Source organism: Anser anser (assembly GCF_964211835.1).
Source record: "Anser anser genome assembly, chromosome: 30".
Taxonomy (NCBI): Eukaryota; Metazoa; Chordata; class Aves; order Anseriformes; family Anatidae; genus Anser; species Anser anser.
The window spans coordinates 1,301,369-1,314,603 of record NC_139751.1 but is presented as its reverse complement, the minus strand read 5'-3'; the positions used below and the strand labels follow the sequence as shown (position 1 = coordinate 1,314,603).

The following is a 13,235-nucleotide window of genomic DNA, read 5'->3' as shown; positions in this document are numbered from 1 at the left end:
CCCCTAGCGCTGCGTGGGGCCGGCAGCGCCCGCTCCATCTTCACGCGTCCCTCAGGGGCTGGAGGGCGGTGGCGGGCGTCGGGGGGGGGGGGGGGGGGGGGCGGTGTCGCGGCTGTTTTTCGGCTCGGAACCGGGGCCGAGAGGACCCGGGGGGGCTGAGGGGACCGTGCCGGGCCGTGCCGGGCCGCCGGGGGGCGCGGCGGCAGCGAGGTTTGGCGGCCGCTCCGTCCCTTCCGTCCCGCCCCGTGACGCGAAGGCGGCGCTGGGGCTCAGCATGGCGGAGGTGGCGGCCGCTCCCGCCGCGCCCGCGACCCGGAGCCCCCGGCGCTGAGCCGGAGCCGCACCGAGCTCGGCGGCCGGGCCTGCCGGGGGTCCCTTTCCCCTTTTTCCCCCCCCCCCTTTTCCCCCCTTCCCTTCCCCGTCCCCTTCTTCTCGCCATGGCCGAGCCGGCGGCCGCGGGCGTCTCCTCGCTGCCCCGCGAGGTCCGCGAGCAGCTGGCGGAGCTGGAGCTGGAGCTGTCGGAAGGTGCGGGGCGGCTGTGGGGTGGGGGGGTCGGGGGGCTTCTGTGGGGTTAGGGGCACGGGATGGGGTGGGGGTGTCCCTGGGGGGGGTCCTCGGTGTGGAGCGGGGTCCGTGCGTGTGATTTGAGGGGTTTTTGGTGTGAAGGGGGGGGTCTCTCTGTGTGTTTTGGGGAGTCCTCGGTGTGAAAGGGAGGGGGGGTCTTTGTGTTTGGGGGGGGTCCTCCGTGTGATGGGGGGAGCCGCTGTGGGTGTTTTGGGGGTGGGGGGGGTCCTTGGTGCGACTGGGGGTGTCTCCGTGTGTGTTTTAGAGGGGTTCTCGGTGTGAAGGGGGGGTCTCTGTGTGAAGGGGGGGGGGGTTCTGTGCGTGTTCTGGGGCTGTGTGTGGGTTTTTGGCGTGATGGGGGGATCCCTATGTGGGTTATGGGGTCCTCCGTGTGATGGGGGGGGTCTCTTTGTTTTGGGGGGGGGTCGGTGTGGTGGGGGGGATCTCAGTGTGTGTTTTAGGAGGGTTTTCGGTGTGGTGAGGGGGTCTCTGTGTGTGTTTTGAGGGGGTCTTCGGTGCGATGAGGGGGTCCCTGTGTGTGTTTTGGGGCTGGGGGGGGTTTCTTGGTACGATGAGGGGGGTTCTGGGTGTGTTTTGGGGTGGCTTTTGGTGTGAGGGAAGCTCCGAGGGGGTACTTCGTGTATGTATGGGGGTCTTCGGTGTGATGGGGGGGTCTGTGTGTTTTTGTGGGGGGCGTAAGGGGGGGTTCTTGGTGTGAAGCAGGCTTGGGGGGGTCTCCCTGTGTGGGGGCAGCCTCCGGGGGTGGGGGAAATCTCCTTATGGAGGAGCCGGGCGCGTGGTTGTGTGCCGGAGGCCCTGTGATTGCGGAGGCCGGGATTGTGCCCAGTGTGCGGAGCGGAGGCTGACGAGGGAGGCCCGGGCCGTGTCGGGGGGCCCCGTGCCCACTGTGGGGAGCAGGGCAAGGAAGGGCCCTGCCTGCGGGCGTCATTTGGTGCCACCCAACCCGACCCGGCCCCCCCCCACCGTGTCCTGGCAGAGGCGATGCCCTGCGGGGCGATGGGCCTGGGGTCCTGGGGCGGGGGCTCGGAGGAGCTGAGGGTGAACGACAGAGGCACAAGCAGCTGTTTCTTCGCTCCCTGAGTTCTTTTGCCTAGCCGTAATCAGGACGAGAGCTCGCGCTTTCTGCCGAGAACAAAACCCAGCGAATTTGTTTCCCGTTTTGCACGGGTACGTCTTTGTTTCCTGGTGCCTAAACCGCCGCTCTCCGTGCAGCTTTGTCGTAAATTCCCCCGCGGAGCCGTGGGGCGAGGGACGAGGCCGGAGGCTGCCGTGCAGGTAGCTCCGTGTCGCCCATCTTCAGATGCCCTCGCTCCAGCAGGGCGCTGAGCGTCGTCGGCGCCGTGCTCGCAGTCATCTCCCTTAGCATGGAAATTCATGAAAAATCAGGCTGCGGCGACACCGGTCTTTGCTCTGTCACTTTGTCCCAGAACGTGCAGCGTGTAAAGGAGCCCTGAAGTTTTGAAGGTGAGGAATTCATTCCCTGAGCTGCCCACCTTGGTGTCCGGTGCTCAGCCTTTTCAAAAAGGCGGTGGTAGAGCTTTCTTAACGCAAGCTGTTTGTAGTTAAACGTCCAATGCTCGCTGTTTGGTGGTGGCTTTTTTGTCAAATGTTTTTCAGATACGCTTTCTGTAAACATTTAACTAAAGTGATAACTCTATCTGGTGTTTGGTTTTGGGTGCTCCGTGATAACAAAGAATTGAAGAACATCCTCTTAGGTCACTCAAAATACAATATGAAGCAATGCTTTTGTGAAGAAGAAGAGTTTGATGAATGTTCTTAAGCTTTTGCTTGTATTTTCTGAAACTTGTTTCATGTGATACTGAGAGACCATTGTAGCCTGACCCTGCAATATGTAGTGCTGCAAACTTTTTTTTTCTAAACCCTTCTGCTAGAATGGCTGGCTATGACATCATGCTAATCTTTAAAAAGCTTCTAATAGCTTAAACTTCCCTGCTTTTACAGTGAAGTTTCCTACGTTATGTAAGTAACTCTGTGGATATTAAATCCACTACCACTTTATGGATTGAGTACCCCGATTCTTTAATATGCATATTACGGATTTGTTGGCGCAGCTCGCTTTTTTTTTTTTTATCAAAATGCCTCGAGTACAAAGAATTTTGTGTGACTGTGGCCCCAAGCTGCTTGGAAACATTCTTCATGGTATCTGGCTGCTGAGATAGCTGAGGTCTGCCCTGTAAGGAGCGGGGTGAGTCAGTGAGGTAATGTCATTGTATGCTTCTTGAAAAATACGCCCTACTTTGAGAGTTAAGCTTAAAGATTTTAAGGTGTATGCGTGCATTGTTCAGCCGAGTATAACTACGGATCTGTTGATGGTAAACAATATTGAATAGAAGCATTTTATTCAAGCGGCAGTCGTGCTTTGTGTTTGACTGATTCGTTCCTGCTCAGATAAGGATGCTTCGTGCTTCCCCCCCGCCTTGTTGCAGCTTCGGTTGTCCCCAGGCCTGCCTCTCGTTCGGTGCGTAGACGTTTCTGGGGGCTTTCTGAGGACGAACACCTCCTTTTGGGGCAGGACTTGCACCTGCAGCGGGCTCACAAAGTAGGCTGGGACTCCTGACAGCACGGACGGGGAGGTGGGAGAGTGCTCTGCCTTCGGTGGGATCCCACTGTGGGGAGCACTGGGCGGACTGGTGGCGGAGCTGTGGCTTCAGATGCGGGCTGGGAGTGCGAACAAGTTGCCTGTGTGTTCCCCTCAACTTTCACGGCTTACAGAAATTATAACAATATGGGGGAAACACTGTATTAAAATCTTATCTGGCATTACGCTCGTTCGAGGTGCTGTGTCAGCAAGCAGGATGCAAAGTGGAACAGAAGGATTAGTTTAATGTATGCTTAAAATAGAAATCATAGTTTGCAGTGATGAGCCGTGAGACTCTCTTCAGGAGCAATCTACGCGGACGGAACAACAGGGCTAATTACACCTCTGCCATCCCAGGGCTACTCCTTGCGGAGCCGTGCGGTCAGCGTGGAAGTAACAGGAGCCCCATCCCTGAATACGCTTAAAACGTCTCAGGAAAACAGGGGACTGTGCTGCAGGAAGCAGTCCTTCTTGTTTCAGTAGGAGAAATTGTCTTTTTATTTCGAGTCTTTCCTTGTGAGCCTTTATTTGGCCTCGGTGATTGATTTGAGTCTAACTCCTTTATTACTCTAAGAGTTTAGATAAGGGTTCAGTTGTCTTCCATTAATGTGAAGTACTTCACATCCAAACCTTAAACAGAGCGTTTTATGGACACATCTCCTTTACAGAAGGGACGGGTGTCGTTGCCTCTAATTAGGATGAATAACAATAACCGTACACAAGCGATGAATTAAGTCATGGAACTGTGTGGAACCTGGAACCTACTGATTACTCATGTTTTCCTTCTTTTCTCATTTTAGGGTTATTTTTTTTTTCTTTCGAGTGCTTTTTTCATCTGTCAGTAACGCCCACGTTCTGCATCGGTAATGATGGGAAGGGCTGGCTTTGTATTTGCATCTGCTGCTGCTTAATGAGTAAAGGTGCCGGGGATGCGAACTTTGAAGGCTTTGCCCCCACCGTCGGCTGGGGGTCAGAAAAATGAGAGGTCTCGTGTTTCTGTAAGCGCAGGAGCTCGGCTTTACACCTTTGGGGTCGTGCTGCAGCTGTGTGTGAAGGTGACTTTGTATCCTCTACACCGTGCTGTTTCCTGCAAGGCTCCCAGCGCCTCCTGGTGCGCTCGCAGGGCACGGAAAAGGTCTCAATTCCTCCCGTGGCCAGGCTAAAAGGCCAGCACAAAGCACCCCAGCACCCCGCCAGGGGACGTCCAGGCACTCCGATGCTTTGGGGGAACTCTCCAGCAGCTCCGCTCCCGTTAACCTCATCACGTTTCGGTTCCTCGAGCTAAGAGACCCTGGCATGGCCAGGTTCAAACGGCTTCAATTAAGCGCGTTCAGCAGATTTGCCTTACGCAGGGCACGTTGTGGGACTGGGGCTGTTTGTCCTGGCACAGCGGGGCTGGGGTTTGCCGTGCTGCTCGGGGAGCTGTCTCCCAGGCCGTGCTGCATGGGCCAGCTTGTCTCTGAGCGGTAAGTCCTCGCATAAAGAGCTTACTTGGCTGCTGGGTTTCCTTTGACTGTGGTTCCTGCCCTGGTTTTTACCTATTAAAGGGATGTGAGCGGTGTGAACTTCAGCTTGTGGCATCTATGAGAGTATGAGGTAAGGGGAGGGGGAGACTCCGCCTAGTAATAACGAGGAATTCCTCTGATAGCAGGCCGGGCTCGGAACACGATTTGTCCTTTCTGGGTTGTGTGACAGCGTTATCATAGCCCTGCTCTTGCCTCATGTACAGAAGGAGCTGGTTTCTGTTTACTTTTCTAGTTAAACATACATTTGGCTGTCTGGTTTGTGATCTTGTGTGGGTGTTTCTGTGAATGGCTTCGTGCACCTGTGTTTGTTCCTTTTCAAGCTGATTGTCTCTTACCGAAGAATCGAGGCCGGCTGCAGAGGAAAGCTTCGCGTAAGGTTTTTCAGCAGCAGAAGAAAGAGCAAGGATGGTGGCATGCCTGGAAACAGTAGTATCAGCAAAACAGTTGAAACCCAGGTCTGAAGGCCAGCCAAATAGGAGAGAACCTTACTGGAAGAAAACATGTTGACTCAAGCAAGTGGGTAGAGGCTTTATTTTGTTTGGCTTGAAAAATTCCTACGGAATCGTGGTATTTTTCTGTTCTCCCCAAAATTGCGCTTGTCGGTTTTCATTCTTTGACTGCCAGGCACCTACCGAAGCAGGAGAGGATCTCTTTTCTCGCACGCTCAGCAGCTGAAGCACAGCACTTAAATAGGTTTAGAGAAGAGTCAGAAGAAGCGGCTGTCCGAGTAAGGTCTGCTTACGAGGATTTCGCTGGGTGGGCAGAAAGGTTTCACTTTGCTTTCCTCCCCGCTGTTCAGAGGGAAACTGGCTACAGCAGGGAAAAGGTTGCAGAGCTCGTGAGCACAGGCGAGTCGGATCTGATCGTCTTGCAGCTAGCAGGACCTACAGGTGGTTTTTGTGCATTTATGCAGCATCGTACCCACAAGCCCTGCATTAGGCAAAACTAGGAATGGGAAAGCTTTTATGTTGCTTCCTTAATTTACCTGCAGGACTGACAGCTGACGGGTACCAAATCTGCTGAGAAATCTGTGCAGGGCTTTGACGGAGCCTTTCTGTGTGCAGCCAACAAAGGTGCAGTTCCGAGGCAGTGCTTTGAAATGCATAAAAATCTTTTCGGAGCACGTCACAGAGAGTTGTTTACGCAAATTCGGAGATGATCGTCCCTGCCTTGCTTGGCTTTCCGAAGAGCCTGATAAGGGCCTTCACTTTTAATGGTATTGTATTTTCTTAAGCTTTACAACTCAGGAAGAAGCGGTGCGAGCGTGGTAGCACGTGGGTTCCTTGCAATGGCTGTCTTGCAGGAAAAGGAAATGCAGCTCGAGTCACGGTCGGCAGAGGAGCGGAGTAACAGATCTGTCACCGGTGCCTCCAGCAGGAGGTCCACCGGCGTATCGCAAACTTATGCCGGGCCGGTGGGCAAGGCAGAGTGGTAAAAATGATTGATGGTTTGGGGAGAGTTAAACGCAAAAACTGGGAGAAGTATTTTGCCTAGACTGTGCCTGGGAGAAGGTTTTACTGTACAAGGAAGCTTTTTGGAGCATCCAGGTTGGGATAGCAAAGAGTAGCCAGGAGAGGCAAAGAATGTGCGTGTGTTTGTGTTGTCCCTCCTATCCTTAGGAAACAAGGAGCAGGTTCGGGGCTATTTTTAAAAGCTGCAGCCCTGACCCTTTGCCTTGGGGAGAGGAGGAAATTAGAGGCTTTAAAGGCACTCCTCCACCTCCTCCCCGCCTGCTTCTCCGAAGCCCTGCCGGAGTTGGAACCAGTTCCCCTCAGCTGGGCGGAGGGGACGTCAGGTAGCGATGGTTCCTCGTCGGGCTTCGTGCTTCTTGCTGCTTCTCGTCGGGGTGGCGTCTGCGCTTTGAGCTGGGTGCTCAGGAAACGTCCATCGGGCCCGCTGGCCCGACGTGTCTGCAGAAAAGCCTCCTCTGGCGTTCCTGTTGTGCCGTCCTAGATAGCCCATCTCCAGTTTCCCATTTTAAATCCCGTGGCGTGAAATATCAAGTGGGAGGTGGGCTGGGTGGCAGCAGAGCTGCGTGGAGCCGGAGGGCTGGTCTTCCAAACGCGCATCGAGCTACACCGTACTCGGAGCTCCGTGGAAAAGCAGGCATGCAGAGGACCCCTCATACTTCTGGTTCATTGGTAACGTGTCAGAAAGGGTGATGGGTTCCTTCCTGGTGCCCTCTGATTAGTTTTTGTCATGAAGCTTTCTATTCATGGGGTTTATCGTGTTTATTCAGTGGCACGTTTCAGGAGCCAAAGAGTGAACTAATGGTGAGACGTCCCAGAGGTGCAAGCAGAAGCTGAATAGTTTCCTGTTTTGATTTGTTTCAAATCTAATGTTCAGATAATTTCTTAAAATGGATTTCTTTAAACTGCGTGCCTGAAAGTTATAAAAAGCATTTCCTGAATCGCAGTGAGCTGTTCGACCGCGTTTTGGAGCTGGTAGGGCTGAGGAGCTGAAGCATTCTTCTGTGAAGGTTGATTCAATCCCAAATTTTTCGTGGAGCTTATGAAATCAGGGAAGAGTCATCAGGCCAGGATGTCTCGTTCTATTAATTAGAATGGAAGATTCTTAAATTTGCACCATGTGTGAGGGAAGCAGTGATTTATAGCTAACGGATGCTCTGCAGGCAGCAGCATTCCATCTGCTACACAAATTTTCCCATTACATTTCGATGACAAGTCTTGGGAAAAGCCTCACACCTGTATTTCTCATTCTGAGTAATGTTTGCCAGCGCTGTGTTTTCACTCTTGCCTGGGTATTTTTTTGAGTAAGATGCCTATTTCTATCTGCTTGCATTTTTTTTTTTTTCCAGCTTCAAATCGGAGAGGGTCTGAAACACAACTTGGAGTACACGCAGGCAGCAGAGGTTGTATTTATACCAAAGACAGTCGATGTATTAGTGACTGAACTTGTCCTTTCTGCTCTAGTGAGCAAACACCTCGTTTTGTTTAGAGTAACTTCAGCCAAGTAGGATTTAAAAAAAAAAAAAAGCTTAAAGTTTTAGAACTTCTCTCCCGATGTAAACTTTTTCTATCCCTTATCGAGTTGAGAATTGCTGATACCAACTGGGTCTGCCTGGACTTTGAATTCCATGGGGGTGGGAGCCCGCAGAGCCTGCAGGGCGTGCACTGCAGTATTTTGGGAACCCGGGATGTGAGTTACTGCCTCGGTGATCAGCAACTGAGCCTCTCGGAATTGTTCCCCAGCAGTCAGGCAACCTGCTTTCACCAGCTCCGTGTCCCTAGGGAGCAAAAATAACCAAGAGAATTGTATCCCAGCCTGATAAAATTAGGTCTTCTGTAATCTCTCGCAGAACAGCCGGATGGCTAGCTGCCTTCAAAAACATATGTTTTAATGCAGGAATAATGCATTCCATTTCGGATGGCTATAGCCGTGGGAGCTGCTCGACTTAGTGGATAAAGCGCTCCCATTTTGCCTCTGGGAGCAGGACTAATGTCAACCAGCAGGTCTAAAGTGCAGCAATGGAAAAGGATTGTTTGGGATGCTTTTCCTGTCTTGTGGTGTTAACAGGGATGTTCCTGTACCTTGGTCCTAAAGGGTTTGGGGAACAAAACTGTGCTGTTGTTGGAAATAAAGCGTAAATTGCAAAAAGGAGGATTTAGCTATGACCTGGAAGCACATGCACTCGTTCTGCATTAAGAAAACGTCGTTTAGTAACTCTTGTGTTCCTCTAATGCGGATTTATAATAAATTTCTCTGAGAGCAGCGTAGGTAACTCGCTGGAGGGAGGCAAAAAAGAAGTGTTGGTTGTGCTTTCTGCCTGCCTCCCCTGACAGCTCCCGGCGCAGAGGGAAGGCACCGGTGTCACCGCAGCCACCGGCGCAGACAAAGCCCAGTTCTGCTGGGAATTGGTCGATCATGTGGTACTTCAGCTCCTCCTTCGTAGCTGCTCAATGTCGCTAAGGGAAGCCAAGAAGAAGTATTTTTCCCCCGATCGTCTTGTGCGCGATCGATTTTTGTGGTTGGCCCCGGGATAGCCGGCGGCTGAGCGGAGGGCGTCGAGCCGCGCTGCTGGGGGCGGTCAGGGTGCCCAGGAGGACAAGGACGGGCAGACGAGGTAAGTTGTGCTTGGCCGTAATTTGGAAGGGTGGGATCTAAAGGTGTAGATCAAGCACGAGATTGCGAGTTGGCAGGTTTGGTTTCGGGTCCTGTCCGTACGTGTGGCTTCGTTATGTAGCTCCGCAGCTGCCGTTCCAGCGAGGGCAGAGCCAGGTGAGGACGTTGTGTCGCCTGCCTCACCTCTACCTTCACGCGTCAGCTTTTCATTTAGAGTGCTGATCAGTCTCTGAAATGAAGAGCCATCTCAATAGGAAGCACCTTTGCTAGAAATACTCCAACTTCCTCGCTGAGAACAGCGGTGAACGCACGTATGTCGGTAGGGACGTCCTGATAAGGCTGTTTTCTTTGCCTACTCGTCACGTCTTCATCATCGCCTTTCACTGTAATTACCCGCTGGAAGCCGTGTGTGCTTCTGGTGGCAACGATCACCCAGATAAGCTGACCGGCCAAAAGAAACCTGAGGAGGAGAAGAAAACCTGAGGTTTTGAAGTTTTCTGTTGATTTCTAGAAAGAGGCGTGAGCAAAGTCAACAGAAGGTTGGAAAAGGTCACTCCGAGCCTTCCTGTCAAGAAAGCGAGGCGCGTGGCTAACACGGTTTTGCCTCGAATACAGCAGCTGACATTCCTGTGCTGTCACTGCGGTGAGGAGAAGGAGAATTACGCCGAGGAGCTGGAAGTGACACGGCAAATTCCAGTCTGTGCTTACTCACCGAGTGGTGGAGAGCCGAGTCAGGCGATCCCAACGGAGATAAAAGGTCCTTGATCCTCACTGGTGCTGCTGGAGAGAGAAACAGATCTGAAGCTCGTTAAGCTGTGCTGTCCGTTTCTTTCCTTAATTGAACAGAAATGGAAAGTGCCTATTAAAGGTCTTCCATTCCTGGCATTAAGGAAAGACTGTTATTTGTCCCGCAGGAGTGGTTCTAGCAAATGCTGGCATTTGGGTGGCTGGACGTAGGGCTTCTTGTAAGGCTCCATCTCTCGGTTGTGTGTGCAAAAGGAGAAGGGAGTTGCTCCGAGGTTTGCTTCGGAAGACTCCTCACTGTGTCAGGAAGCCAGAGAAGAGCACGTGTGCTCCTGGGGCGTCCTCACCTTGCAGCCCTGGTCTCATAACGCAGCTTTCGGCAGCAGTAGTGGCTCAAGATGCTCTCGCCTCTTAGCACCGTACTCCTCTCCACCGTGCAGAGCACAGGCACCTCAGTTTAAAGCTGTGAACTGCGGTGAACTCAGGGCAGTTGATTCAGCTTTTAAGAATGTAAGTTCCGTTTTTTAAAAAAAGTATTGAACTATTTACTTCATCCTGTTTGCAGTCAGGCATTTGTAGTTAACCAAATTTACAATTATTTTTTTTTATAGTTTTTCTTAAGCTTTTAAGGCCATCCTGAAGGAAATGCTGACCACCAGACTGAAGACTGTATTGTGTTAGCTAAAAGTAGAGCACATGAAGTGCTCGTGAGGGTTTTTTTTTTTTTTTGAGACCGAGACTTGTGTTTATTCTTAGGGCAGAGACTTGAAGTGTTCCCTTGTGGATTTAAAAAAAAAAAAAGTGAACAATTCTTATTGTAACTGGAATGAAAACCTCCATGCTTACGCAATTCTAGATTGGAAGGTGCTCCAGTGAAAAGGGGGAAGTGTTTTCAGTTCGCAGACGGGAAGCCGAGATGCGCGGAGGTGAGCACCTTGCTCTGCTTCTGGGCCACGTCCCTGGGCCAGGCACACCTGAGACCCTCTGGCCCTTGGCTCCGTACAGCAAGGTGCCTGAGCCCTGGCAAAGGAGGAGGCTTGAAATACGCAGCCCGGTGACCCCTAACCAGGTGCCTGTGCAGGATGCTGAGAGTTTCCGTGCTCGGCTGCGTGTTCTGCGGCCTGGCCGTGACGGCGACGGTAGGTTGTGGTTGAACACGTGGATAGAAACTGGCTGCATTTGTGGAATTTCCCCTCTCTGCTTTAAATTCTCGAGTCCCTCGTGAAAACGCGATGAATTTAAAAAGTCCTGTGGTGTAGAAAAAAGTCAATTGCTGAGTCCCAAGTAGGGAGAATCGTGGATGAAGACAAAGCAAATGAGTCAGATATAAATAATCCTATTATGTCTTGGCTGCTGCCACACCTAGAAACCCTGAACAAACACTGCTGTTCTGTTTAGTTATTCCTCTGTTTGATACACTTTACTTGTTAAGTCCTGTTTTAAAATTGCAGCATGTAAAAATTGTGTAGGGCTACTCAGCAGTAGTGTTAAGTACTTAAGAATGTTGTTTTAGGAATTCTGACCAGAGACGGAGATGCCTGTGCTAGAGCGTGGTTAATTTGCTCTCGGAGTTCCCCAAAATTAGGAGAATACATAATCCTGGAGTCGGGGTTGCTTTGGAAGGCTTTCAGGGCAATTCTGTTTCTGCAGTAGGCCTTTAAAAAAAAAAAAAGTCTGGCTAGAAGAGCAAACAGGAAGATGTAATAACCCTTTGGCTTTTGTGCAGCAAAAGGTTATTCATTGTACAGAGCTTTAGTGAAACACTTCTGGTGTATCTGGTCGTAGCACGGAAGGCGTTTTGATCTAGCAGAGTCATATTTGATGTATCGTGATTACTGTCATGTGTCTTTCTGGGTAATTACCTAATAGCTTGTCTCCTTCCCTCCTGCGTTGTGGATAAGCTAATTTTAAGAAATCTGAGTGAAGAGGTTTAAAAAAAAAAAAAAAAACAACAAAAGACAAAAGACCCTTCCCTCCCACCCCATACCCTAATTCTCTTGTAGCTCCCCTCAAGGGGACCCGAAGTCTTATCTGTTAAGTGTGGCTGTCCTTAATTCCATTTTTTTTAAAGAGGGGTTAGGGTTTGTGTGTTGGTTCTTGTCCAAACATGTACCATTTGCTTCGCATTGTTCTTTTGTGCTGCCTGCTGTCCTTTGGGCTTTGTATGTGGCCTATGAAATGTGATCCTCTGACTCGAAGGAATCGGGGAGATTTGTCTTACGCACGCTTACCTGCAGTAATCTTTCTCAGTTTATCAGTGCTGCAGCGAGACAGCTCATGATATTCAGCCCGCGCATCTCCCAGGAGTGAAAAGGTAATTTCTGGTGGTAAACCTGGTGGAGAAAGCCGAACAGAAAGAAAGGTTCATGTCCTGACAGCTCTTCGGGGGGTTATTTATGGAGCAGCAAAGGTGACGCTTTTTTTTTCATGTTCTAGAGATGGAAATGGATGCAGCAAAGCAGCAAGGGAGGGGGGACAAGCCGTAAGGTGGATGACGGCAGTCGAGTTCTCCATGCCACGCGAGATGCCCTAACTTGGCCTTTTCTCCTAGGAAAGTTCCTGCTGCTTATGTTCTCTTGTTTGAAATCCCAGGATACCTTCCTGTGAGCAATAAAATGGTGCGAAAGGGACATGGACACGCTGCACGGCACTGCGGGCACCCTCGTCCTCCAGCAGAGACAGAAGTGTTTGGGCAGAAGGATGAAAGGGAAGACTTGGCGTGGAGAAGTGGGGAAGGAGTAAATAGTCTTCTGCTAGAATTGAGTTTGGCAGCAGCATGGCTTAGAGCGTTTGCTTCTTGCTGGTGCTCTTGCCGTGCAAAGTGACAGTCCCTCGGTTGTGCTGGTCCAGCTGCTCTGGGTCTGTCCTGGGAGCTGGACGGAGGAGCTGCCAGGCTTCAAAAATAAACAGCGTTGCTGTTGAATATTTGACATCGAGAGAGGAGAGCCTATGGAACAGTCCAAGAAAGGAAGAATGAAAAGAAGTAGTGAAGCGGAGAGAGTTGGGCAGTGTCAGAGCCCTTTTTTCTGTAATTCTGCGATCAAGAATAGCTCTTTAGGAACAGCTTAAATTTTCTGTGGGTGAGATGTGACAAAAACTCTCCAAGAGTTATTGTCACGCTGAAGTAAGCCAGCAGTTGTTGGGATTGTTTCCATGTTTTGAAGGGACTGTTTGAAGCTGCTTCGTGGATTCCCAGTTGAAAGGCAGATTTCTGCTCCTTCAGCACATTCTGCCCCAAGCAATTGCAGACAGCATCTCTCTCCTTAACTCACTAAACCAGTTGATGGTTGAGCTTTGAACATATTGTCTGCTCTTCAAGTGTTACATACTGTTAGATACGTAAATGAAAAGGACTCTGCTGGTTGTTCCAGGGAGTTACCTCATGGAGGGGAAAAGCTGACTTGGGTTTCCTGTGATATCCTTTACCTCTGATTGTGCAGGGTGCAAATTGAAAGCCGCCCTGCGTTATCTGGGGATGGAGGCACATATGAAAAGGAAGAAGGCAGCTAGGCTAGGGCAGCCTGCCAATTGCTTAAAGCCTTTGTTAGAGACTAAAGGAAACCTGCGCCCATTTAGGCACTAGTACAGCCCCAGGGGCTTTCTTGGCCTCATATGTAAAGAAGATGAAGGCAGACGCATGGAAATGATTGCACACTTTTGCATGTCAGTCTACATTAGCTCTTCAGACCCTGGCTGTT

At 51.0% G+C, this 13,235-nt stretch overlaps 1 protein-coding gene across 4 annotated transcripts in view; it reads left to right on the top strand.

Annotated features, from left to right (window-relative positions):
• Positions 1-251: 251 nt before the first annotated feature.
• The window catches only part of DIP2B (disco interacting protein 2 homolog B), a 68,311-nt gene continuing 55,327 nt past the window's right edge, over positions 252-13,235 (top strand). The window contains exon 1 of one of the 4 annotated variants that reach the window (XM_083814180.1): positions 252-525. In XM_083814180.1, the coding sequence (XP_083670306.1) occupies positions 438-525 (88 nt within the window). In that variant the 5' untranslated portion in view covers positions 252-437. Of the gene's footprint in view, positions 526-10,371; positions 10,677-13,235 lie in introns of those variants that run through there. The other 3 variants (XM_083814181.1, XM_083814179.1, XM_083814178.1) reach the window with 3 other exon arrangements.